The sequence below is a fragment of the Sminthopsis crassicaudata genome, chromosome 1 (assembly GCF_048593235.1).
Source record: "Sminthopsis crassicaudata isolate SCR6 chromosome 1, ASM4859323v1, whole genome shotgun sequence".
NCBI classification, from domain to species: Eukaryota; Metazoa; Chordata; class Mammalia; order Dasyuromorphia; family Dasyuridae; genus Sminthopsis; species Sminthopsis crassicaudata.
This window is the reverse complement of record NC_133617.1, coordinates 138,416,723-138,444,277: the sequence shown is the minus strand read 5'-3', so window position 1 is coordinate 138,444,277 and position 27,555 is coordinate 138,416,723. Positions and strand designations below refer to the sequence as shown.

Below are 27,555 nucleotides of genomic sequence, written 5' to 3'. Positions count from 1 at the left end.
ACCAGCACTAAGTGAGATGTTAATTCATGCATGCCCTCTTTATTAGAGACAGTGCTCTTTCACTGTCATACTTTCTTTTTACCTTTTTACCTCAGTTTTCTCATCTATGATTAAGTAAAAAAGTAAGTAGTTGGACTAGATGGCTACTATATTCCCACAAACATCCAATATTACTATCTTCTCAGTCACCGGTTTCAAAACACCAAAATCATCTGATTTTTCATTCTCTTTCTTCATCTGGGGAGTAAAGAAGGGATAAATTAAGGGGAAAAAAGCTTGAAGACTGAAGTGGCATTTGAATTTGACTTTAAGAGCATTTTATTTGGAGTTGGGAAGAGCCTAGGCATAAGATATAGAACCCCTGATGAATTCCATGTAATCCAATATCTTCTCCTTTGGGGGGTGGGGGGGGACGGGGGACGAGGTTATCTTAAGTATTTTCCGTCATAAAACAAAAGTCATCCAGGAAATTTTAATAACAATGTACTAAATTTATTTTTTAAAACTTTCAAATGATATCAAATCAGGTAAGAATTCTTCACCTCTAATGGTTTATTTCTATATAGACATAGGTACTTGCCATTATAAATAATGCTCATGGGATACGAAAAGCCCCATTATACTAATAAGCTGATATAATAGACCTAGAAAACACTCAATAGGAAAAAGAATATAAGATCCTAAATGATTCTAAAACCTTATGAACACGCAGGAAACATATATAGAATTAACAAAACCTTATTGTACAATACTACAATTTTTCCATTTATCTAATATCAAAAGGTTCAAAAAAAATGAGAAAGGAAAAATCAAATATGTGACAGTATTAAAAGTATCCTAAAATAACAACAAATGATAGAGTTTAAATACTATACTTAAGCACTCTCCTTTGAAAGAGTGTATGTACCCAATCAAAACATTGCTGAAGTTCCTTTATCATAAAGCTCTTGAAAATCTGTGGCAGAGTCATTTAAGTAATAGTGGCAACTTTTCAACTTTTGGGTGAACCTGATTTCCAACATTACAGCATTCAAAATTAAGCCTGATAAATTAGATGCTCAATCTAATTTTTGTTTTCTTAAGCAAAGAAAATGCATTATGAGCCATTATTCTGTGATGACGAGCCAGTAACTAGATAACCTTTCTTTTTTTTGTATAAAAAGAATCTCATTAAAATATCTTTGTAAATTGTATGTAAAAACTAAAAATGTCTATGTAAGTCAGACTGACCTTTTAAAAGTAAATATTAATAAATTAACACTCTCTTCCCTTATGGTGTTGATGTGGGTTCTTTCTTGTGTGTTAATCTTTTTTTTTTTTTACTATAACCTTTGATATATTGTTACATTATTTTCCTTAAAAAATTCATACTTTGTCCAGCTCTTCTTCAAAGCATTAAAACAAGTTTTATTTGCCATTTTTGTTCAGTACTAAAATTATGATAATATTGAAGTTTTAATGATGTTCTGATTTTCTTTTAGAATAAATTCTTTAGCTATTGTTCCCGTAATTCATCAATGACTGAAGGAAAGGTTTCTTGGTATTTTATAAAATATTCTCTGGTACCAAGGATTATTTTAACAACCATTTTATGCATATAATTACGGGTGAAATTTTCCTTAAACCATCTGTGCCATCAAAGACTTGCTATTTAGTATCATATCATTCTTTTGAGATTCTTTCAATAGGTCACTTATCTCACTTGCAAATTTGCTCTACTTCCACATAAAACTATGTATTAATTCACAATGCTAAACAAATAGTAACTATTTTTTACACCAAAACATTTTCATAATGTATGCTACCACAAAATTTAACCAAGCTTAAAAGATACTGCTGTGACAAATTTAAACTATCTTAACATGTCTCTTATAATCATACTTCCAATTCTATAAACCTCATACACAAAAAAAGAAAATCTACTGTTACTTCATAATTATAGAAATATGCCTCACTAGTTTCTTTTTGAACTTATAATCCATTAGATAGTACAGTGACTTGAGGCAGCTAACACACCAACAGACTTCTACAATCATCCAGGCATGAGATGATAAAGGCCTATCGCAGAGTGAGTAAGAGAGAAAGGGTATGTATTGAAAGGAAATTGCAATGATGAAATTAACACGCCTTGGTAACAGAGTGGATTTGAGCAAATAAGAAATAGTGAAGAATACAAGAAGGACCAGGAGGATGGTGTCCTCTACAGTAAGAGGGAAGACAGATAGGTCAGGCAGAAGGTTTTAAGGAGAAATACAAGTTCTGTTTATGCTGAGTTTAAGATGTCTACTGGACATGCAATTTGAGATAACCAAAATGCAGCTAGAGATGTGCCATCAAAGTCAGCAGAGAATTTAAAACATATGGATAGATTTGAGAATAATAGGCCTAAAGATAATAATTAAAGGTTAAGTGAAGTAGTATGAAGGGGGGTTGGGAGGAAGAGAGCCCAACATAACTATGCAGAAAACCTATGGTTAGAGTGATATGAAGAGCCAGCAATGGAAACTAAGTAGAAGGGATGCAAGAGGCAGGAGGAAGAATTACAAAAGCAAGAGTGGTATCTCAAAAACATAGAGAAAAGAGTTATCAAAGAGAGAATGATCAGCAATATCTAAAGCTAAAGGAAAGTCAAGAGAAATAAGGATTAAGAGAAGACCATTAGGTTTGACAAATAAGAGATCATTGGTAACTTTGGAGAGTATAACGATAAGGTCAGAAGCTGGATTGAAATGAGCAATTGGAAGAAGAAAATGAGGAGAGAAAGCAGAAGTACCTATATAAATTCTTTTCAAGAAGTTTAACCACAAAAGGCAGAGAGATATATCTCCTTAGTAAACTCTTTTTCTCTATATTTTTGTGACACCACTTTGTTTTTCCTACTTCCCCCTCCTGTCTTCTTTGGCATTGAAATGGTAAATCAAGGCAAGCAGAGAAATGATAGGATAGATTTGTGAATTATCAATATAGAGATGGATAAGAGAAAGATTTGAGGTATGAAGAAACCAATTAGGAGGTGCAGCAAGAGTTCAAAAAAGAGATTATAAAGATAGAAAGACCAAAGAAAAAAGAGAGTCTATAAAGATATTAAGGGGGAAAAAATGCTTAATGAATGAATAGTAATAATTTTCTAACTTTAAGATAACTATCAATTCCTATGTCTACTTTCTCACCTCTCAAAATTTTTTAGGCATTGTATATTCTCAGATAATGCAGGAATCTGTTTATTTTGGATTATCCCAACAAGTATGAATATTAAATAAAGATCTTGTTTTCCTTTTTTCTTGATGAGAGAAGTAGATGAGGAAGATCTAAAGAACTGATTGCCAAAAACAAGAAAAACAGTAAAGAGGTTCAAAATTTTTTTTTTTTTGCAATGTACAGAAGACACCATAGTTATGAACACACCATTGGTTGTACCGTACTCTTATGTGAAACCCAAGTTATTCATAGTTTCATATACAACTTGCCTGGTACTCCTGTTCATTCAGTTAATGTATAAATTCGGAATTTTTAAAAAATATGCTCTATTAAGAATTCTCAAGTTGGAAAAAAACCAAACAGTTTTTGCAAATGTTTTTCTAAAACCGAGAAAAATCACAGTAATTTGAGGGGTATCTATAACCCTTGTGGAACCTATCAACAAAATATTTAGCAAGTGGTTATCCATTCTTTTTCTTGAAAACTTCCAAAGAAAGGGAAATCTATGCCTTTTTCTGGCATTCTAGCATCTACATTCTTTTTCTGAATACTCAACAATTTCTCATGTCCTTTCTCACCTGTAATATCCAGAATTAAACAATATTCCAGTTGAGTTCTCAGGAAGGCAGAGTAAGAGTGGAACAAACAATCGCTCTTCCCAAAAGTTATACTTCTCTCAATGAATACCCAAATCACATGAACTTTTTGAATGCCACACACACCTTATCCTGTTTGAAGTTCAGTCCTCTACAATAGTTTTCAGACAAACTGCTTTCTAGCCATGCCTCCCATACCTTTTATTTCAAATTTGGTTTTTTGGCATATAAAGTTTAAAACTTCATTATTTATCCTTACTGAATTTCACCTCTTTAGCTTCAGCCCAATGATCTAACCTGTTCAAATCTTTTGTTAACCAGTTCTCTCTCCTTTTATTACCTCTTCTGATAGATTTATGCCTTTTATCCATTTTATGAAAGAGTTAAGAGTACAGAGCTAAGCTTCAATCCATGGAATACTCAACAGAAAAATCTATCATGACAATGAAATAAACCAACTACTATGAGTTTAACCATCTGACCAATTAATTAGGAATCTTTCTAATTGTATGATCTAGTTCACATCTCTCCACTTTCCTCATAAGAGTAAGGGATAAATTTGTCAAAATCTTGTCTACAACCTAAATGAATAAAGCATTATTTTCATCCTTCTGTCAAAATGTCCATATTATATATATCTATATATAGAGATAGATATAGATATACCTATATGTATATATACACAGACAGACTGGCAGAGACACACAGGAAAAAACTCATGCAAAATAAGTAAAACAAAGAAAAGCTGATTGTGGAGTATGACATCTCAAGCATCTGGCTAACAGTTGTTCCCCACTACAAAATAGTGTTCCCAGCCCTGTTTCCCCCCCCCTCAATTTAGTTGTTATATCAACTCAAAATCCAACAATTAGAAATTCATTTGATTTTAACAAGCAACTAACTTCTTTTAAAAATCCAAATACTGGGGCAGCTAGGTGGTACAGTGGATAGAGCACCAGCCCTGAAGTCAGGTGGATCTGAATTCAAATCTGCCTCAGCCACTTAAGACTTCCTGGCTGTGTGATCCTGGGCAAGACATTTAACCTCAATTGCCCCAGCAAAATAAATAAATAAAAATCTATCTCTGGCAGAAGAGGTGAGTTTAAAAAAAAAAAAAAAATTAAAAGGATTAAGAGTGAATTCACAATTTGTCAATGGAAAGCGATTTAGAATTATATTCAAATAGTTACTACTTTTAACTACTACATAGTAATATCATTATTAGGCCTATATTCCAAAAAGATCAAAGAAAGAAGAAAAGGACCACATTTATATTATAAATATAAATATTTATAATAGTTTCTGGGAACTAAGGGGAGGTACCCATCATTTGGAAAGATCAGACAAATGATGATTATAATGTAATACATTATTATATTGTGATGTAATAAGGCACAATCATGCCATAAGAAATGAAGAATTTGTAAAGTATGAATCAATACAGAGTGAAGTGAACAAAATCAGAACAATTTATACAATAACAACAGTATATAGACAAACAACTTTGAAAAACTAAAGAACTCCTGAATAACAGGAACCAACTATGATTTATTGCTTACCTTGGAATTAAAAAAAACCACATTTTTGGGACAGGCTAGCTAGCATGGAAATGTTTTATCTGACTACATATTTATTAAGGTTTTGGTTTTATTTTTCCCTAACTGGAGCAGAGGGGAAGAGAGGTAGGATGACGAGAAAATTTTTGTTATTTCAAAAACAGAATTGTAAAAACTTAAAAATAATAATAATAATAATAATTCTGTCAAAAAAAAATTAAGTTAGTCCAGCACAAACCATTCTTGATGAACTTTGCTGGTACTCTGTAAATACTATATCTCTTTCTCTTTTTGTTGCTTAGTTATTTCTACTTTTCATGACCTTTTGGGGGTTTCTTCGCAAAGATAATGAAATAGTTTGTCATTTTTTCTCATTTTCATGGTATTCCAAAGTAACTTTAATTTTTAAAATATTTTAGTAGTATTTGATTTCCCCAAATACACGTAAAGATAGTTTTTGATATTTTTGTAAAAGTTTGTACTCTAAATTTTTCTCTCTCCCCAAGACAGCATGTAGGTTAAATATGAGCAATACTTCTACACATATTTCTTCTATTTGTCATGAAAAATCAGACTAAAAGGGGGAACAAAAAAGCCATGAGTAAGAAAAAAACAAACAAAAAGGTGAAAATACTATGCACTCAATCTACAGTGAGTCTCCATAGTTCTCTCTGGGTACAAATGGCACTTTCTATCATGTCTATAATTGTCTTGAATTACCTCACTGTTGAGAAGAGTTAAGTTCATCACAGTTGGTCATCACATAATTTTGCTGTTACTGTGCATAATGTTTTCCTGGTTCTGCTCATTTCACTCAGTTCACATCAGTTCATGTAAATCTTTCTAGGCTTTTTTGAAAACATCTCCAGCTCATTTTACAGATGAGGAAGTGAAGCAAACAAAACAGAGGTAAGTGACTTGTCCAAGTCACATAGCTAATAAGTGAAGCCAGATGTGAACTCAGGGAAATGACTCTTCCTGACTTCAAGGCTGGCATTTTCCCACTGAGATAAGTGCCCCTACTTCTCCTTCTAGATATTCACAAATGATTTGTTTAAATGAGTACTTTAGAATTTTCCTAGGAATTGAAGTCAAGTTCACTAGCTTAAAATTTTCAGATTCTTTGCCTGAGAAATCTGCCTTTATGATACCTCTCCCATTTTCCATGACCTTTTAAATTACTGACAGGGGCTCTGAAATCACACTTGCCAGTCTCCTAAGTACCTGAAGATACAATGAGATAATTTAAGTCAGCAGTTTCACAATGTAGAAAACTACATTTGTAGTTCACATTTGTAGAAAACTACAAATGAACATTGTATTATAACATTTTTATTCATTTTGTTAAGCTACTCCAATTACATTTTAATCTTGTTCAGGTTATACTTGAGAATTTTGCATGTGGCCATGATGCCTCTACTTTAAAGGCTCTCCTACTGGCAAAGTATCTCCCATGCACATGTTAAAATCACATACACATACACAAAAGGAAGTATGACACAGAGAAATGGTGTTGAATTTCAAGTCAGAGGTTTCAAATTTTAGCTCTGCTAATTACCACCTATGACCCTTTAGCTTAAGTTAAGCAAGTTACTTAAACTCTGAGCCATTTCTTCATCTATAAAATAAGAGGGTTTAACTAAATGATATCCAAAATTACTTTATAGATGCAACCACAAGGGGTAACTTTGATCAACAATTCTTGTTTAACACCCAGCAAGGGATGAAACAGAAAATATTTACCGAATGTGTTTGCCAGTGTCATTCAGAATTGTCCTAAGCAGCAGATCCTAATGTAAGTAGGATATCTATAGACTATACAGTATTCCAGATGCTTATTTACAAATTATACTATGACGATTGCATCAAAACTCAAAACTAATTACAGAGTACTCTCAATGAGATTTATGGTCTTTAAAAAAATAAAGAAATTTATTTTATTTTTTTTTTTTAATTTTTTTTATTATATATATATATATTTTATAATATTATCCCTTGTATTCATTTTTCCAAATTACCCCCCCTCCCTTATTCCCTCCCCCCGACGACAGGCAATACCATACATTTTACATGTGTTACAATATAGTCTAAGTACAATACATGTATGTGAATATCATTTTCTTGTTGCACAATAAACATTAGAATCCAAAGGTACATGCAACCTGGGCAGACAGATATTAGTGCTAACAATTTACATTCCCCTCCCCAGTGTTTCTTCTCTGGGTGTATCTACCTCTGTCCATCATTGATCAACTGGAAGTGAGTTGGATCTTCTTTATGTTGAAGATTTCCACTTCCATCAGAATACATCCTCATACAGTATCGTTGTTGAAGTATACAGTGATCTTCTGGTTCTGCTCATTTCACTCAGCATCAGTTGATTTAAGTCTCTCCAACCCTCTCTGTATTCCTCCTGCTGGTCATTTCTTACTGAGCAATAATATTCCATAACCTTCATATACCACAATTTACCCAACCATTCTCCAACTGATGGACATCTATTCATCTTCCAGTTTCTAGCTACAACAAAAAGAGCTGCCACAAAACATTTTGGCACATATATGTCTCTTTCCGCTCTTTAGTATTTCTTTGGGATATAATCCCAGTAGTAGCGCTGCTGGGTCAAAGGGTATGCACAGTTTGATAACTTTTTGGGCATAATTCCAGATTGCTCTCCAGAATGGCTGGATTCTTTCACAACTCCACCAGCAATGTATTAGTGTCCCAATTTCCCCACATCCCCCTCCAACATTTGTCATTATTTGTTCCTGTCATCTTAGCCAATCTGACAGGTGTGTAGTGGTATCTCAGAGTGGTCTTAATTTGCATTTCTCTGATCAGTAGTGATTTGGAACACTCTTTCATGTGAGTGGATATAGTTTCAATTTCTTCCTCTGAGAATTGTCTGTTCATATCCTTTGACCATTTATCAATTGGAGAATGGTTTGGTTTCTTATAAATTATGGTCAGTTCTCTATATATTTTGGAAATGAGACCTTTGTCAGAACCTTTGTTTTTAAAAATATTTTCCCAATTTGTTACTTCCCTTCTAATCTTGTTTGCATTAGTATTATTTGTACAGAAACTTTTTAGTTTGATGTAATCAAAATCTTCTATTTTGTGATCAATAATGATCTCTAGTTCTCCTCTGGTCATAAATTCCTTCCTCCTCCACAAGTCTGAGAGGTAGATTATCCTCTGTTCCTCTAATCTATTTATTATCTCCCTCTTTATGCCTAAATCATGGACCCATTTTGATCTTATCTTGGTATATGGTGTTAAGTGTGGATCCATATCTAATTTCTGCCATACTAATTTCCAGTTTTCCCAACAATTTTTTCCGAATAATGAATTTTTATCCCTAATGTTGGAATCTTTGGGTTTGTCAAAGATTAGATTGCTATAGATGTACCCTTTTTTGTCCTTTGTATCTAATCTGTTCCACTGATCTACCGGTCTATTTCTTAGCCAATACCAAATGGTTTTGGTGACTGCTGCTATATAATATAGCTTTAGATCAGGTACACTTAGACCACCTTCCTCTGAGTTTTTTTTCATTAGTTCCCTTGCAATTCTTGACCTTTTATTCTTCCAAAATAAAGAAATTTAAAAAAAAAAACAAAAAACAAGAATATCCACACAAGAGTAAATTAATGAAGGATCTGTGCAGCCCAGTGAGGTAGCCTATCAACACATATCTCAGAAGCTGTATGTGGACAATGAGCTAGATTCAAAATTGAAGGGAGCAGACTGGCTTACATTTCGAAAACTGCACAGTACATCTATAGCTGCTGCTGTGTTTACCCATAATGGCTACTAATCAAGGAATAACAAAAGATTCAAAACTGTCTAAGTTCCAAAGGGCAATAAAAAGATGCATAGTAGGTTTAGGTTCCAGAATATTAGTAATGTTAAGACTTCAGTACTGATGTTACATATAAGTAATATAAAATGCACCATCAAGAATATGTCTCATTGTAAAAGCTAGGGTTTAGCAGTAGATAGAAAACCCAAGTTTACACCAGTAGCCAAAAATCATTAAAAAATTTTGGGGAAAATTGGCCTCCAGTGCACTGGGATGATCCCCTATGAAGAAATCTATGTAAGAATATGGACAAGAATCTTATAGAATATGAAAGCATGGGTAGTTGAGGGAGTACAGAAGGATGAGATCATCATTAAAAAAGAAATTATTACATACTCCACTTAAATATAGTTATCTGCCCAACTACATGAAATTTCTCATTCTAACTTTTTTTTTTATTATAGCTTTTTATTTACAAAACATATGCATGGGTAATTTTTTCAACATTGACCCTTACAAAACCTTTTGTTCCAAAATTTCCCCTCCTTCCCCCCATCTCCTTCCCTAGATGGCAAGTAGTTAAATATCTAATATTTTTTAAGACCATACATTTACGTTATATATAATTCATTAAAAAAGCACTGTCCTTCATTCAATTAAACTGCTGGGCATAGATTGTACCATTGGGGAATAGATCAAGCTTTTCCCCCACAGTGATGATAAATTTAAACTGATTTGTTCAAGTTGGTTCTTTCTCTTTAAGAAGATCATTTATTGAAATAATTTACTGAATAGGAGCTGGAAATACTAGGATCAAACTCCTAACTTTGATCTAATGGTCAAGTACTTTAAACATTCTAAGCTAATTAATCACTACAATTTGTAATTCTAGGAACTAGTACACGAAAATTTAGTAGCATTAGTCCACCACTAAATTACTAATAATTAATAAATGCTGTTTTCTGAGTAGATACCCATCAATTGGAGAATGGCTGAATAAATTATGGTACATGAATGATATGGAGTACTATTGTTCTGTAAGAAACGATCAGCAGGATGATTTCAGAGAGGCTTGGCTCTTTGAACTACATGAACTGATGCAAAGTGAAATGAGCAGAATCAGGAGATCATTATGGTAACAAGAAGACTATACAACAATCAATTGTGATGGATGTGGCTCTCTTCAACACTCAGATGACTCAAACCAGTTCTATTTGTTCAGTGATGAAATGAGCCATCTACACCCAGAGAGAGAACCACGGGAACAATGTGGAACACAACATAGCATTTCTTACTTTCTCTGTTATTTGCTTGCATTTTGTTTTCTTTCTGTTTTTCTTTCTCTTCCTTCTTGATCTGATTTTTCTTGCACAACAAGATAACTATATAAATATATATACATGTATTGGATCTAACGTATTTCAACATATTTAACATGTACCTGCTAGCTGGTGGAGGGGGGAGAAACTGTGCAAGGGTCAATGTTGGAAAAATGACCCATGCATATGCTTTGTAAATAAAAAGCTTTAATAAAAAATTCAAATAAATAAATGCCATTTTCACTCTTTTTTGTTTTTTGCTTGTATTTTATTTTCTTTCTCATTTTTTCCTGTTTGATTTGCTCTTTCTTGTACAGCAAGATATAATGAATTGCATCATATTATAATTGTATAAATATGTATGCATGTTGGATTTTAACATATTTTACTTGCCATCTAGGGGAGGGGGAGGGGAAGTAGAAAGGAAATTGGAACACAATTTCCAATTGTTGTTAATATTGAAAAATTATCCATGCATATGAAAACAAAAAGCTTTAATCAAAAATAAATGAAATTCACCTGTAAAAAAAATTTGCTGAAAGACTAAAACATGAAGTCTCCAAATGATATAAACCTCTAAGTTTCATCAGAAATGAAACAACAAACTTAAGACAATGAACATGTTTACAAAGTAAAACTATTCAAGTGTCAAATACAAAAAGTTTAGAAATAATTTGCAATACATTAGAAAGTGATGGCCTCTGCCTCTCTACTTCCCTAAACTCTAGTTCCAGTTTTATCACTAACTAGTCAGGCAACAATTTTTACTATCTTAGGTCTATATGTTCATCTGTGAAATAATGAAATTGGTTGCCAAGATGGTTAAGATTCTGAAATTCTAAGTGATATACAAAACATCCTGACTCATAAAATAACTTCTTACTAATTTTAAGTCAAAACAAGTAAATGTTAAAGGAAAATGTGGGAGAAAGCGTTATATAATCATTTTTAAAAGAATGAAATAACCTTTCTTTGATGAATCTTTGGCAGTTAAAACCTCAACAAACCCTCTAAGAATCTCCTCAAAGGTCTAAAAAACGAATGAACTCCTAGCCAAAGGAAAAGATTCATATTCCTGTTTTATCCCCATAGATTTCTTTTTAATTTGTATTTTCAGTCAAATTAAATTTAAAATTAGTTTTACTTTACTTTAAAAAGTTTTACTTTCTTTTTTCCTTTTCTGAGTAAAGTATATTAGTCTTTTAGAGCATTAACAAAGGAATTTCTCCCCAGCTAAAACAGAGAGAGATAAGCAATAAACTTTAGGAAATCTTGCATTCTGTCCTCAAGAACTTATTAGAACTAATGCAAAAAGAAATCACTTAAGAACAGTTTTACTAGTTGTCTTGTACAATATATATAAAATGGTCTACAAATGCTGAACTAGTCATTCCTTGAACAATCTATAATAGCTAGAAAGGGCCTTTATTTTACAAATAAGGAAATTGTATCCCTTAGAGATTAAGTGATTTGGCAGAGCAAGGACTAGAATCTTCTGGACACTAGGCCACCTCCTATGGTATAACATACTTCAATCCTCTCAAGCTAGGTGATAAGTCAAGATATCAGCGTGAGACCAAAGAGGATGTCCAAACCCTTATCTTACCTTAATAGGGGATACAAATTGATAATGAGGAACCTCAAAATGAAGACTTTTAAAAGCTTAGGACAGGATAAAATTGACATATGTATACACTAAAATTTATTCAAGTCATCTTATTTGACCTTTACAACCTCTGAGGTATTACAAGCATAATTATTTTAGAGAGGGAAAAAAAAAAGGGGGGGGGGAATCAGATAAATTTAAGTCATATGCCCATCTCTCACATAGCTAGGAAATGTCAAAGGTTAACATTTGAACCAAGATTTTAGCTGATTTCCAAATCTAGCCCTCTATCCAGAAAGCCCCAAGGCTCTCTAAATCCTTTTCATGACTGGGAGTGGCAAAGGAGAAAAGATTGGGAATACTTGTGACAGAGATCCATCTCCTTTTCCTCCCACCTTACCCAGAAAAGATGTTGATTTGGGGATTTTATTAGTATGGGGAACTCCTATGCTGAAAATTCTTAGCGATACAAATCAGCAACTCAGATTTTGAAAGATTTATCCATAGAATATTTATACCAAATATGCACACAAAAATGATCACATTAAACTCGAAAATATATACAGCATATTGTCTATCTAAATTCTGATATGTATGGGGTTTTTATGAATAACAAGTTTTTCTGAAATGCAATTCTACATCAACTAAGAATCATAATATGAACATTAAAATAACTTTGAAATATTTACTGACTTTATTATGAGCCATAAATATTTTAAAGATAATATTAATAAGAGGAACTGTTAAGACAAACTGGCAATTGTGGCCTCATACCCAAGTGGTTATATGGCGATTGGGATCTTGAGGTACATGTTAATAGTCTGCAAGGTGAATTCTCTAAAAATACTGAGGGGAAAAAGAAAATCAGTCCTACAAAAATCCCCCAAGATCTTTTTCCCATCTTCCACTTGTGTTAGGAACACACAACATTAAGCTACTCAGCAATGGACAAAGAAATTGAATGCATTTACCCACTGCCCATATTTCCAAATGGAATAGGATATTCTCAGCTATCCCTTATCTGGATCTTTAAGAATGCAAAGAGACTGAGCCTCTACTCTAAGTATTCCCCAGGTAAGGAAACTTCTAGTACCAATGCAGGGAGTCACCTTCTCTGCAACTTAATCTAAGAGAATTGCCTAATACAGTGATGTGAAACTCAAAAAGAAAGGGATCCCAGATGGCCATATATTGACTTAAAAGACTACAAATTCATAATGTTTATGTTGCATTTGTATTTCTTTTATTAGACATTTCCCAATTGCATTTTAATCTGGTTCAGGGCCTAATCAGGAGTCTTGCAGGGGATGAGTTTGAAATTTCTGGCCTACAGCACAAAAAGTATTTTACCTGGGTATCCCTAGCCAATAAGTGTCAGATATGAGATCAAAACCTAGGTTTAGTCCTAACTTCAAGATCTATTCTTCAATCACCCCAATGTCTCTTGGTTCTTTATCCTAATAATACATATTTTGCATACAAAAAAATCTTATACAAAACCAAAGGTTAATACAGCGTTGAAACTATTTTTACTCAAGTGATAATAACTAGTATACTTTGAGGACTACAAAGACCTTTACTTATCTAAATTGATCCACCAAAATAACACTGTGAGATGTTAGTATCCCCATTTTATAGATTTAGAAATTGAGGCTGAAAATGTTAAATGATCTGTCCAGTATCATGCCTATTAAGTGTCCCAGGCAGGTCATCCTAACTCAGATCAATACTTATTCATTATGGTGCTCATCTTCTCTCAGTACATACAAAAATGCCTATTTACATAGGAACACAAACACCTGGTTGCTGATACTATCTCTAATCCTAGTAAATCTCAACTTTTATCAGCAAATAGGTAATGTAAAGATAACTCTGCCCACTGTTTTCTATTACAAGTCAACTACATTAAGAGGCAGCAGATGAAGTTTCTTTTCTCCACACTTCAGTGTATAACCAATTAAGGGAAACATATAAATGGAGAGGCAATGAAGTCTACAAGTTCAGATTTCTCTTTCACATAGATCAGAACTAAAATAGATATTTTTATTCCTTCCACACCCATCACCCATTTACATTCTACTTTTATACTCCAATTTACATTTTATCCAATTTTCCCCTGTACCCAGAACCAGACTGATTAAAAGTTTCAGGGTCCAATGTTTTTGATTTGTGCCAGGCATTCAGGGTGTTAATTGATAGTTTCAAAGATATTTGTGGGGAAGAGAGAAGAAAACACTATTAGCAGGACACTTTATGCTTACAATGGTTCATATGACAACTTCAATTTGTAAACAGTTTAAAACCAGGGAAATCACTTCTGTTCAGGGTCTTTATCTGTTGTCATCAATAAAATAAAGCAATACCATAAAGAAATCCCATGCTTTGGAAATAAAAGTAGTAACCTCTCCACTCAAAGTTAAATGCACTAGTCCAGATTTTTCAGTTAAATGCCGTTATTTTCAACACTATCCAAAGATTGGCTTATTATACAATTTCCCCTCAGAAGTTACCCCCCTTCAAAAACACTATTATTCTTTTAAAAAGTCCTAAAATGTTCAAAAGGAAAGGGTGTCATAAACGCAAATTAAAACAAAAATCTCTGGAAACTTTGTATTTGTTAGGAATAATAAAGTGGTATGAGGAAAAACCAAAAAAGAAAAAAAAAATTGCATTAGCACCAAATTAACTCATGAAAGCTTTAGAAAAGATAACAAAATTAAAAAAAAAAAAAGAAACAAAAAACAATATGCTAAAGGTTATCTTTTTATTCCCATAACAGAAGAATGTATATATTCAGAAGTATACTGTCTCTTAAATAGGAACCTTGACTAGTGTCATAATAATTATTTGTACAAGTATTAAGGAAAGGGGACCAGGTCCTAATAAAAAGCTTGCCATTGTATATGTCAATATCATTAATATAAAATATATATTAATATGAATGTACATGCATGCATATTAATGTACATGTACATATATGCTACCTTCAATTTTCTTTTTGCCTAGTAACTTATTACTTTGGAAATGTGATGTAGAAGACAACTGTAATGTGGAGTTATGTGCCTTCTTTTGGAAACCACAGAACAAAATAGCTTTCCACTCTTCCAAAAAGAGCAACAATAAAACTCAAGCTTAACATCCTTAAAAAAAAAAGAAAAAATATATAGATATATGGATATTTCTTTCCTCCCCTCAATCATTCTTCTCCTAAATAGTTGTTGAACTAAGGAATAAGGAATAAGAGATAAAACAAAGCAATCACTGTTAAAAAAAAGATTTGCAGTTGTTCACATTTATGTAGTAATTCAAAGTTTCAAATAGCTTTTTTCACAACCACCCTCTAAATTAAGCATTATTGCTTCTTGGTGTTTCACACCCAAGAAAAAGAGGTCCATGGAAACAGAGATAGCTGACATATAGAAGTATAAAATCAAATACATGCATACAATTATGCATGTTTCTGTCAAAAAATCTACAACCCTTAATTTTTTGTAACTAATTTCAAAATTCAGACATTTAAATAGTCCCATGCTAATTCCTCTACATCAGCTCAACTTTTAACTTGTTCCACAATTCTAAAGTTTGTTCTTTTTTAAAAGGCTAATAAATCATTGCAGATAGAGCCTACTAACAAGCCATTTTTCACACTGTAATGTTTTAAGTGCTAACAGCAAAGCAAATTAACTTGGGAAAAAGCCCTGGCAAATTCTGCCTTACCTATTACATACAAAGGCAGCCTTCAGGGTTTTGGATTACTCTAGAGAAAACCCAGAAACCTCATTTAGCTTAAAATTCCCAGATCATCACAGAATGAGCTACATCCTTAAAAAAGAAGCTAGAAAAATTTAAGGCCAACAGATTTGTGACCCACATGTGATTAAGGAAAACATCAAATTCTGCAAAATACCTTGTGCAAAATCATGCCCTTAATTATTCTGCTTCAGGCTGTCATCAAGACTAGACCAAAATAAGTAGATTGAGCGTTCAATTGATCAGACAATGCTCAAGGAGAAGCATTCAAGCTTGTAGTGGTTTGTCTAGATTCAAACTGAAAAATCTAAATTTTTTTCGGTTTACTGCATTTACAAAAGTTCACTCTTTAAAAATCAAGCAAGAATCTGTATCAAGAAAAAAAATTTTTTTTTAAATAAAGGGATGCTCTACCTGCTGATAAGACTTCTTAATAACAAGAAAATTAACATCTAGAAAAGCCAAAATCATTTTAATAAGGCAAGAAATCATATTGGCAACTAAAATAAGGTACTATTCAAAGTAAAAACATATTTACTTATATATCAAAAATATTAATATCTAATATTAAAGTTAAGATGCTTCAAAAGTGCATTAACTATGCATTTGTCATGATTTCTATGAATTTACTGCTACTAAAATAATTAGGAAAGTCACAATATACAACAAATTACTCCTTAAAAAAGTTTTGCAACAAAACCAAGTTTATACTGATTTAATCAAAAACATAAATATGAATTATTTTTTAAACTCTTTTTGAATTAATCACGAGATGAAACCATCATTTTTAATCTCCTATATTGAACCATCATAACATAACCATTATAAGTAATTGTTAATAATACACACTGATGTTAAACCTTTAGAATAATTAACTGAACTAAGAGTGGGAGAGCACATGAGGGGAAACTTTAGGGAATCACAGAAGCAGAGAGAGAGACTTCAAGAAATTTTCCAAGAGTCCTTTACCTTTCTTCTGGGGAAGATCACACATGAATTAGATGAACTCTGTTCACAGAAATATACACTTTGGACTCCCTGAAAGGAATGTTAGAGACCACCAAATCCAACAACTCTCATTTTACCAATGACAATCCTGAAGCCCAGAGTTAAGATTCTATAACTATTTATTTGCTGCTCTCCACCCCCAAAAGGCTATTTTCAAAAATTAGCCCAAATAACCCCACCCCCTAATTTAGAAGAAATAAATTGAACCCCAGGATAGAAGAATATTTTTACCATAGTAAATTTATAAAAATTTAAGTTCTCTTATCCAAAATTTAACTGACACTTAAAACTATTCTACTAGCCCTATAATAGTGTTCCCTTAAATACAAACTATGTGGTTCCCCCTTCAATATAATCCAGAATAGTCTTAAGTGGCCCAATTTTCTTTTTAAGACTTTTCCCTAACCTAATCAGGTCAGGAATTTTTCCTTTCCTAATCTTCCCATTACTCCTAAGTATTATACTCCTGTGTATTGTAATAATTATCCACTCAGTTTTGTTTACACCTTTTTTATTAGCATTTACACACTTAAGTTTCCTTTGGTCCAATTTTTTTATTTGCAAAACTAATTTGTATTTGTCTTTTAATCTTCTTCTCCTGACCAACTTTCTTTAATTTCTAAGTTCTCATGGGCTCGACATCTTTCCAAGGAACCACAAATTAAATGCTATTAGACCCCCTTTTTTAGGCATATCACTTTGTGGAGCACCAGAATGGAGGAGTATTTTTTCATAGTACATGACTACAAGGCATTAAGTTTAAAAAAAAACTTTCTCTAATACATAATTTAACCGACACAAGACTTAAGACTTTACAACCTCATTTATTTCATCTTACAGCAATGTATCTTACTGGCTACTATGCATTTTGTTGTTGTTCTGTTATTTCAATAATATCTGACTCTTCGTGATCCCATTTGGGATTTTTTTAGCAAAGATATTGGCATTGATTGCCATTTCTTTCTCCAGCTCATTTTACAAAAGAGAAAATTGAAACAAATAAGGTTAAGTGACTTAAGCAAGGTCACACAATATCTGAGGCTGGATTTGAATTCAGTCTTCCTAACTCCAAATTCAGTGCTCTATCCACTGTCCATAATAACTATATATTTACTAAGTTAAGTCCCATAATACTCTACTTAGCATACCTTTTTAAATTTTAATACAGATTATCAAAAGTAAAACAAAATTACCTATCAAAAAACATCCAGTAGCATGTCCATACTCAAGTTTCTTCTCAGAACAGGTATCAAAACAAAAATTATTATATTGTAGTGTTTTAACACCCCTGCATAATAATTTCAGTATAGTATGGGACAGTGGTTCTCAAATTTTTGTTTTCCATCTTTATACTATCAAACATTAAAGACCTATCCAATTTACTATTATTAAAAATAATGCATAATTTTGAATCTCTGAAGACACTCTGAAAGGGTTTCAGAGATGCCCAGGATTCTCTGGACCACACTATGAGAATCACCAGAACTCAAAAGTATTTTTTCATGTGAGTGGTGTAATGTAAAATTTTGAAGCAACCATTTAAAGTAATTTCTTCCTTTAGTTTTTCCTCAAAGGTTTAGGTTTTCTATCAAACCACTAACAACAAGTTTTAAAGCACTAAATAAAATATCAAAATCCGAAAATATTATTTACTAACAGAAAAAAAGGCAACATCTTAACATAACCTTAACAAGTAGCAATAGCAACAGACTACTTTGCTCTAAATTGTAAATTAAAGCCACTTAACTGTGGCAACAATTTAAAATCTTAAATTACCAATATCTGTTTTTGAAACATAAACCTGAATTTTAAGCCCTTGTACATACAACACAAAGGAGAGCTAGCATCAGGAATAGAAGCTCAAGTCTAAAAATGACAATCTTCAAAAGTCTTTCTCTGGGCTCTGGTTCTATATGTAAAAATGAAAAATACACCACCTGTTATCAGTTCATCTTAGTTGAGTATTGCTAACTGGAAACAGAGATAATTCCTCAAGTGTATATATATTGTTTATACAAAAATCATTAGGGAACCCTTGTAAAGTATCTTACAAGTGAAATTGACTTATAAAACAGTATCATTTTGGCACTTCAGTAATTAAAGCCTTTGAATATACTCTAATTCATCATTTAAAAAAAAAAAAAAACCTAAATTCTTTTCTATATCAAATACTAAGGCACTAGGGTACTAGGAAAAGAGAATTTGCTGAATTTGGATAGGAGTTCAAATCCCAGGATCTGCTATTTAACCTTAAACAAAACTGCCTAAAAGCCTAGTGTTTCCTTATCAATACAAATGAAAGGATTTGAATTAGATGACCTCTTAATTTCTTCAGACTCTAAATCTATATGTCCTTGTAATCTTAAAAAGAGTACTTTTAAAAATAAGTTATTCTAAAAATTCAAATTTTCTTAAAAGCAGCACATTTTACTGCCCAAAAGAATACATCACTTTCTGTGTTGCATTTCAAATAAAAATTTTACTATTACTAAAATTCTAAATTATTTTCAGTTCAGCATGTGTCAGTATCTCCATCAACCACATTCCTTTTACAAATTATGCATTCTTTAAATTATCTTTGCCTTTAACCTAGTCATAGAAATGCTTTAGAAAAATACTTTAACCATCCCCAAACACTTCCACACCTTATCCCCTACTTCAAGAAAAGGATTAATAAATCTAATCCCTAATTCATTGATCAAATTGTGGAAACTGTCCCCAAGAACTAAATGGGAAGTATAGGATCATAGAAAACACTCCAAAGAGTCATTTATTATCAAGATCACTAGACTGGGTTTGCAACTGGTTCCTAGCCCTGATCTGGCCAGTCTAAGAGTATGCTGTGATCTTCTACAAGTCACTTAACCTCAGCGTACCTTGATTTCCAGTCTGCAAAATGAAGAAGTTGGATTAATCTCTAAAGTGCTTATTTTTTACACTTTTAATTTTTCCTATGATCTATACTTTACTCAAACTTGATAAAGCAGAAACTTTTAATTATTCCTCTGAAATGCCATAGGCATTTGAGGCTTCTCTTAGAAGTCTACAATTTGTTCTTTGCCTAAACCAAGGAATTTTTAACAACACAGCTCTAAACCAATTAATCAGGGAAAAATCTAATTCAAGGTATCAAGTAAATATCTGTAAGCATTTGATTCCCCACTTTAAGAACATGACAATTCTCTCTCCCATCCTTTCCTCACCAAGTTGTTTTCATTCTTGTCTCTCGTTAGAATGTGAACTCTTCCAGAGCAGAAGTTTCATTTTTGCCTTTCTTTGTATTAAATCAGCATTTAGCACAGTACCTGGCACATTTCTGCTATGCCAACACAGCACAAAGTGCTTAATAAATGTTTGTTGATTGAAAAGTTTCAAAGCATCAAAAGATGTCAGTACAAGGCATCCTCATTGCTTATGATGGACTTTTAATTCTTTCCAAGACCCATTTCCAATTAGACATCAAGAATTAACATTTAGGTGCAAGTGACATGAAGGTAATTTGATACAGGGCAGTTTTAATCAGATCTGCTGTGGAACTTAAGTGGTCCAAGCTATTGTTTCAATATGTAAAAAACTACATGCCAGAACCAACCAATCAGAAAAAGAAAAAAGAAAAATCTCCTTGTTAATTGCAATATGTTCCCCGATTCCTTAAATTTCAGAAAAGGACAAGCAAAATGTCTGACTTATAGGAATATCTAAAGAATATATATTTGTAAACAAATATAGAACCATATAATTGAAATTGCTATGGCAAATGCTTTTTTTTTTAGATGATTAGCTCTAATCTTGCTGCTTTACAGAATAAGAAATTTGGGTATTTTTTAAAATATACACATCTCCACCCAAAACATCAATGCAGAATTCAGTATTTGTGCATGTTTATAGAATCAAGTACCACAGTAGTAGAATTATGGACAATGATTGTCCTTTTTTATAAAACTACTAAGTGAACCCTAATACAAATTCACTTTAAGCTATGAAACAGTATTTTCAATTAAAGCCTCCTTCTAACTTAAAAGAATTCATAAAACACAAGTCTTTTTTACTTGAAGTATTAGATTTTAATAAGCAATGCCACAATATGTTTGATCCTTAAAACTTGCCTGAAACAGTCAAATGTTACTTTCCAAAGACTTTCTCTACATCTTTCCCAACAAAGTCAAATACTTCAAAATTACATTACATACATGTATATGTATATAGTGAATATATGGATGCAAAAATGTATACATCATAGTGTGTATGTTTGCTATCACAAATGCTGACAACTGCAAAGAAAAGATTCACAAGCAAAACATTTTGTAACTATTAGCTATGGCTTTCAAAAATTCTACTTACAGCACTGTCTAATGTTTGTGAAGTCTGTAGATAATGTAAAAACAGTACACAAATATTCTATACTTAAATTGCATCTACTTTCCTTTTTAATCATGTGTTTCTTTATGTGAGATAAAATTCTCTATGCTCAGCATTATATTCAAAAACAAATTTGTTGAAATTTATTAGTCATATTTACAGTAATAATTACCGTAACAAAACAAGATACATTTATACATTTCACATATAAAACAAAACAAAGCCTTAAAGACTTGCTCCTATAAAAATAATTGAGGAGCTTATTTAAAATGTTTTCATGAAAAGAGTCAAAATTCTTGGAATATAAGATAACATACAAAATATCCATCTCAAAACTCCTCTTGGTTCAGACTTGATCATAAATTACAAATCAAAAGTACAGAAAATTTACAGGATAATCTTATAGCTGTATCTAAATTTACCAAGCCCCTTTGAATCTTTAAAAGCTTCTTGATAAAAATAACATTTAAAATGTTGAACCACTGAAAGAAACAAGAATTCAATAAGCAACTTGGCAAAGTTCTGACAACTCTATGTGACCAACTCATTTCCTATCATAACCTTAAAAACAAAAAAACAAACCAACTTTAGCAAAATTGGACAGATTTCTACCTAAGAAATATAACATCTTGCCTTCTATAACCCAAGAACTGCTGCTGGCCACACTGGAAGTGCTTCCCGTACATATAGAGAAGGCCAATCTCTTAGCCGCAAGTTAGGCAGGCCTCTTCCTCCCACAGGGAAGCGCATGACAAACGCGGCGTCATGCGAATTGTGTCACCGGGTCACCGGCAAAAATTACATGTAACTCCTCAACTTCGGTCCGACCCGGCCTCCTGAGGCCTGCACAAGTATCTCTAGGGCCTACCACACTAACAGGGGAACGCTTAAATTGACCTACTTTCTGATCCAGTAAACACTGAGCCCAAAGTTGGACCTAAGACAGGATTTAATGGAGGCCTCTTCTCAACCTTTTCCGAGCCTCCGTGGCCAACAGCGAAGGAACTTTTCCTGGTTTTCCTATGTTCAAAATGAGTATACAGCCCAGCAATTCTGAGTCTTATCTGCTGGGCCATGGGGAAAGCAAAAAAAGGGGGAAATCCAAACCCAACACATTCCAATTTTTAAAAACAAAACACTATTTAACTACCCCCACAAACCCGTGGCAAACCCTTCTAGGGGATTAAGAAAAGCAGGGATAGAAAAGAGTTTTTACTAGACCAAGGTTTTTTATCTGTTCTATTACAGCTAGGGAAACCCCTCCCTCTTCGACGTTGGGAAGAGATCAGAGAGGGAAAAAAGCCAACATCAAAAGGCCGGCCCGGGAGAGTGAGAATGGGCCTGCCTATCCATTTGGGGATGTACTACCACCTCCATCTCTTTTTCTCTCTTGGCTTGGATTCGACCCCCTCCCTGAATCGGCATGTCTCACCACAGCAGGGGCTCAAATTAAATAATCATAATCATAATCATGGCGTTTCCTCCTGTCCAAACCCCCCCCCCATTATTACCCCCCCCTCCCGAAACTGCGAATGGGCTACTCCCCTTTCCCGTAGTGGGCCAAAGCCTCCATGTAACCTCCCCTCCTTCGGCTCTCTCCCCGGCCTTGGGATCCGGCCCACCCAGGGACCCAGGGAACACTTCATCCACCCTCTCCAGCCCTCACTACCCCAGAGGCCCGGACTCGTCGGTCACCTTCCCTCCCTTTTCACCTCCACCATCCCCCATCCGCATTGTCTGTCTCAATTCAACTTTGACTAATATGGATTCCTCAGGCCTGGGCCCGGCAGTAATTACAACCTACTCCTCCTGGGGAAGGGGGCTGCTAGAGTCGCTCCCCTCTTTCCCGTTCAATGTGATTCCCACGGAGGGGCAGGGATGAGCCCCTCGGTTTCCCCTCCCCTCCCCCCATATTCTCTTCTCCTTCCCCAGGACCATAAGTTTACCCTGGACAGGGCCTAAATACAGAGGCAGGAAGAAAGAGTTGAACACCTACAACCTCCCCTTCCCGAATACTCCCCCCCAAAAAATCACATCCCACCAGCCCACTCCCAGCACCCCCAGGCCCCATGGCGCCGCACTGCCCCACCTCCGCTAAAGAGGAGATGGGAGGGTAGGGGGGATGGGAAAAGCAAGTTGGGGGTTCCCTCCCAGTCCCCCTTACCTGTCATTGAGCTGGTCCTCGGTGCCCGGCAGCGGGTGAACGACGAAATGGATGGACGTCATGGTGCTTCCTCCTCGTCCTCCTCCCTAGGACACCCCACCTCCCTCGCGCTAACCCGTCCCCCCTCCCCCCAAAAAAACAACCCCTCTTCTCGTCCTCCTCCTCCCAGCCCCCAAATGGAGGGAACCAAATGCGCAGGGGCCGTCTCCTTCTCCCCTTCCTCGGATTTCTCTTCCTCTTCGTCCTCGTCCTCGTCCTCGTCCTCCGGCCCCCCCCCGGACTGTGTGTGCGGGGCCGGCCGGCCCGGCTGGCGGGCGGGCGGACTGGCGAGCAGGCGGACGAGCCACCCGCCAGCAGCTCCCCCTGCGCCGAGGGGGGAGGAGGAGGACGAGGAGGGAGGGGAGAGAGGAGGGAGGCGAAGGGAAAAGGAGGAGGGAAGAGGACGAAGATCTGGGGAGGGGGCGAGGGGGGGTGCGGGAGTAGGCGGGAGGACGAGGACGAGATCGGGGCCGCGGCTGGGCGGGCGTCGGGAGCCGGGAGGGCTTGAGGAGGTAGCCCAGAGACGTGCTGGGAGGGAATGGGCTACCGGGACGCCGGGGACTGGAGGGGGGCGGCGGACGGGGGGATCGGGCGTGGGGGGGAAGGTGGGGAGGGAGATGAGTCCGCACCGCGCTCACAGGCGAGACGCCGCTACCGCCACCAACACCGCCGCCGCCATCTTCACTTCTGCCCCAGTTTCTCCCTCTCGCAGGCTCCGCTTCCGAGGGGCGGGGGAGGGGGGAGGAGGGAGGAGGGGAGGAGACGGGCAGGAGGGGGGAGGGGGAAGAGGGAGGGGAGAGAGAAAGAGGACGGGAGTAATTCACGTTACGGCTCTGCTGATTGGTCGGCGCCGTGCTGGACGGCCACGAAGCTGTAAGAAACGGGAGCGATTGGTCCGGATATATCTCCGCCCTCCTTAGCCCTCTCGTGTATGGGACGATAGGGAGAGAGCATTTTGGCCGGAGCACGTGTTATGAGGGAGGAGGGAGGAGAAGGGAAAGAACCCAGACGCTTGGGTGAGAATGCTAGAGGGAGTGCAAAAAGGGTATCCCCGGGTGGGAAGCGCAGAGGAGGGGCCTGTTAACGTGTTTTCTCCCAGATTTCCCCGGAGCGACCCTGATTATTTTAAGAACTGTGGGTCCTTTATCTCCTTTTCTTGAACTGCTGTTGTATTTAAAGTGAACTCGAAAAGGCAGTTAAGGGGGAGGGGGGGGACTGTTATAATAATAAGCAAAATAGGGAAGGTTTTCTGGGGCCTACAAACCATAGGAACAAGAATTAGAGAAATATATACTTTGAATGGTAGAGATTGTCTAGTTCTATGTAGTGTAATTTCACCAATGAGGAAGCTAGGGCCCAGAGAGGTAAAGTCAGCCATGACTGGAGCCCAAGTTTTCTAGCTTATTCTACCATTCAAATTATCATGTATGCCTCTGGTATATCTTTTTTTTTTACAGGCTTAATCCCTTCCTCAAATAATTTTTAAAAAACGTTATGCTGTACCTACACTTTGATGCAACAACAACACTAGTAGTTGTGTATCCCTGAGAGATAAAAGGAACAGGACATATACATACAAAAAGAAATTTAAAGCGGCCCTTTTTGGGGTGGGGGGGAGGACTGTACAAACTGGCATGATTATCCTGTTGTGCTGTAAGAAATCAGGAGGGGAGTGGTTTCGTAAAAACCGTGAGAGAGTTAGATTGATGCAAAGTGTAGAACAGCAATTATCATGCATACCAATAGTCACAGTGGAATGTGATCAACTATGAAAGACTTTTTTTAAACATGAAAATGTTTTGCATGATTTCATATGTAGAACTGATTTTGCTTGCCTTCTTAAATGGGGGTGAGAGGGAGAGAGAGAATTTGGAATTCAAAATTTTAAAAGAAAATGATAAAAATGAAAAAAAAAAAATGAAAATGAGATCAGTCTATCCCCCAGTTACACAGGACATGGTTGGGGACCCTTGTTTACTTAATTCCTGATTAAATGTCCAATAAATCAACCAATTATTAAAAGCTCACTATAGTAGGAATTTAATTAATGCATATGATTGATTGATTGCCAGGTACTGTTAGGCACTAAGGGAATTGAACACAAAAATAAAACAATTCCTGCCTTCAAAGAGCTTACATTGGGGATATTCCCTGGGTCATTACCTTCTACAGTAAGGGCTCATCTTTTGAAGCCCTCTCCCAGGGGTGTCTTAGCACCAAAATATATTACCAGAACAATACTATTAAGCATTTACTCCATGGCTGGCAGACACAGCAGAACTTCTGGTAATTTTTTTCCATATTAAAATAAATGTTCTAACCTTCAAAGGATTGATAAAGTTTTAAATTACACATCAAATGGATAAATGTTAAAATCATTAATCTTTGGCAAATAAAGAGAAATGACTCATAAAAAAATTTTATGAATTGAAAATTTAAACTGAAATTACAAATTTTCCCACTGAAAATAAAGGGAAAAGAGGTAGGCCAAATTAGGCCTCAAACCACAAAAGTGAATCCTGAGCTTTAGTGAGATACTTTAAATGTGTTTCTAAATAAGCATCCTGTTAACCTAAGTTGTTTTGTAGAACTTTTTTTTTTTTACCTATTACAAAGATTTAGTGAAAAGATTTTCAGCAAAACATGGACATCAAAAATTATACATAAAGCAGGACAGTCTAAATACGCCATGGGACTAGTAAAGGGACACTTTCATAGGTTACCATTCCAACACTGACCCAGATTACTTTAGGTTCAAAAAGTATTTCAGACAGCTGTTCTGTGAAAGCCCATGTGAACTAAGTCTTGGGATGCTGATCTATTTCCACAACACAGAAAGTGGTATGTAACTAGTTCTAAATTTTACCCCTTGCTGGCACTCTCAATAGAAAAACTAAAAATTTCCTAATCCTTAAGGATTCAACTAGCAAGGCAGTTTGGCAGCCTCATATGTCCAGTCAGGTCAACAAGTATTTATTACACTATATAATATGTTATTTTGTGCCATGCACTGTACTAAGTGCTAGAGAGACAAAGAAAGGCAGGACAAAAACAACCACCAAAAGTAGTCCCTGTCCCCTTAGAAACTCAGAATATTGGTGTGGGGGGAAGAAGATTGGAAGGTAGGATTAGTGAGGGATATATGCAAAGAATTATGTCCAAATAAACTATACACAAGATAAATTAGAAATAATTTCAGCAGGAAGACACTAACATTAAGAATTGGGGATATCTTATAGAAAGTAGAATTTTAACTAAAACTTAAAGGAAGCCAAGAAATAGAAGTGAAAAGAGAGAGCATTCTAGTCATAGAGAACAGCCAATGAAAATATACAATCTAGAGAGGAAGTGTCCTCTGTGAGGGAAAGCCAAAAGACCAGAGTTATCCGATTTTTAAATCTATAGAAGAAAATGAAGTATGAGACTGGAAAGGTAGGAAGGAACTAGGTTGTAAGGGGTTTTAAACCCCAAAGAGAGCATTTTATAGTTGATCAATATTCACTTGAATTTACTGAATCTGGGAGGGACATCGACATGAGTTTTAAGAACACCTTGTTAACTGAATGAGGGAGGGACTGAAGTGGAAGAGACCAAATAATATAATATTCCAGGCATAAAGGTATCTGAGTGATGTAAAAAGAGAAGGAAAGGAAGAGAGAGCTCTCAAAGAATTGTCTCAATTTCTTTAGTAAATTCTGAAGCAAGGTTCTAAACACAGAGAGTGAAGGGAGGCAGCCCTACCCAAGGTTTGTGGTGAATGGGATCATGAATTGTAAAAAGGTTTCCTTGCAAAAATGGGAGGGAGACAAGTTGATATTATGTAACATAGATTTGTAATGGACCAAGTTTGCATGGTGTTATGATTCTCTCTAATTTCATTCAGCAAGGAATGAATAGGAACAAAAGCAATAGATGTTAGAAGTAATCAAAGCCTGGGTAAGGTTTAAGATAAGATGGAAAGGGACTTGAGAGAAAAGAACATTGTCGAATTAAACTTGTTCATGAAAGAGTCAAGAATGGAAAAGGAAGGAAGATGAAGCTAAGAGCATAGAAAGCCAGCCTCTAAGTCAAGAGGACCTGGATTCAAATCCTGCTTCTGTCACATAGCTATGTTATGTAACTCTCTAAGACCACAGTAAGTCACAGAGCAGTTGG

The 27,555-nt window shown here is 35.3% G+C and overlaps 1 protein-coding gene across 7 annotated transcripts in view; it reads right to left on the bottom strand.

The window, feature by feature from the left end:
• The window catches only part of UBR5 (ubiquitin protein ligase E3 component n-recognin 5), a 147,763-nt gene extending 123,680 nt beyond the window's left edge, over positions 1 to 24,083 (bottom strand). For all 7 annotated transcript variants that reach the window (XM_074267798.1, XM_074267806.1, XM_074267834.1 and 4 more), the window contains exon 1: positions 23,362 to 24,083. In XM_074267798.1, the coding sequence (XP_074123899.1) occupies positions 23,362 to 23,423 (62 nt within the window). In that variant the 5' untranslated portion in view covers positions 23,424 to 24,083. The remainder of the gene's footprint in view (positions 1 to 23,361) is intronic.
• Positions 24,084 to 27,555: the final 3,472 nt, after the last annotated feature.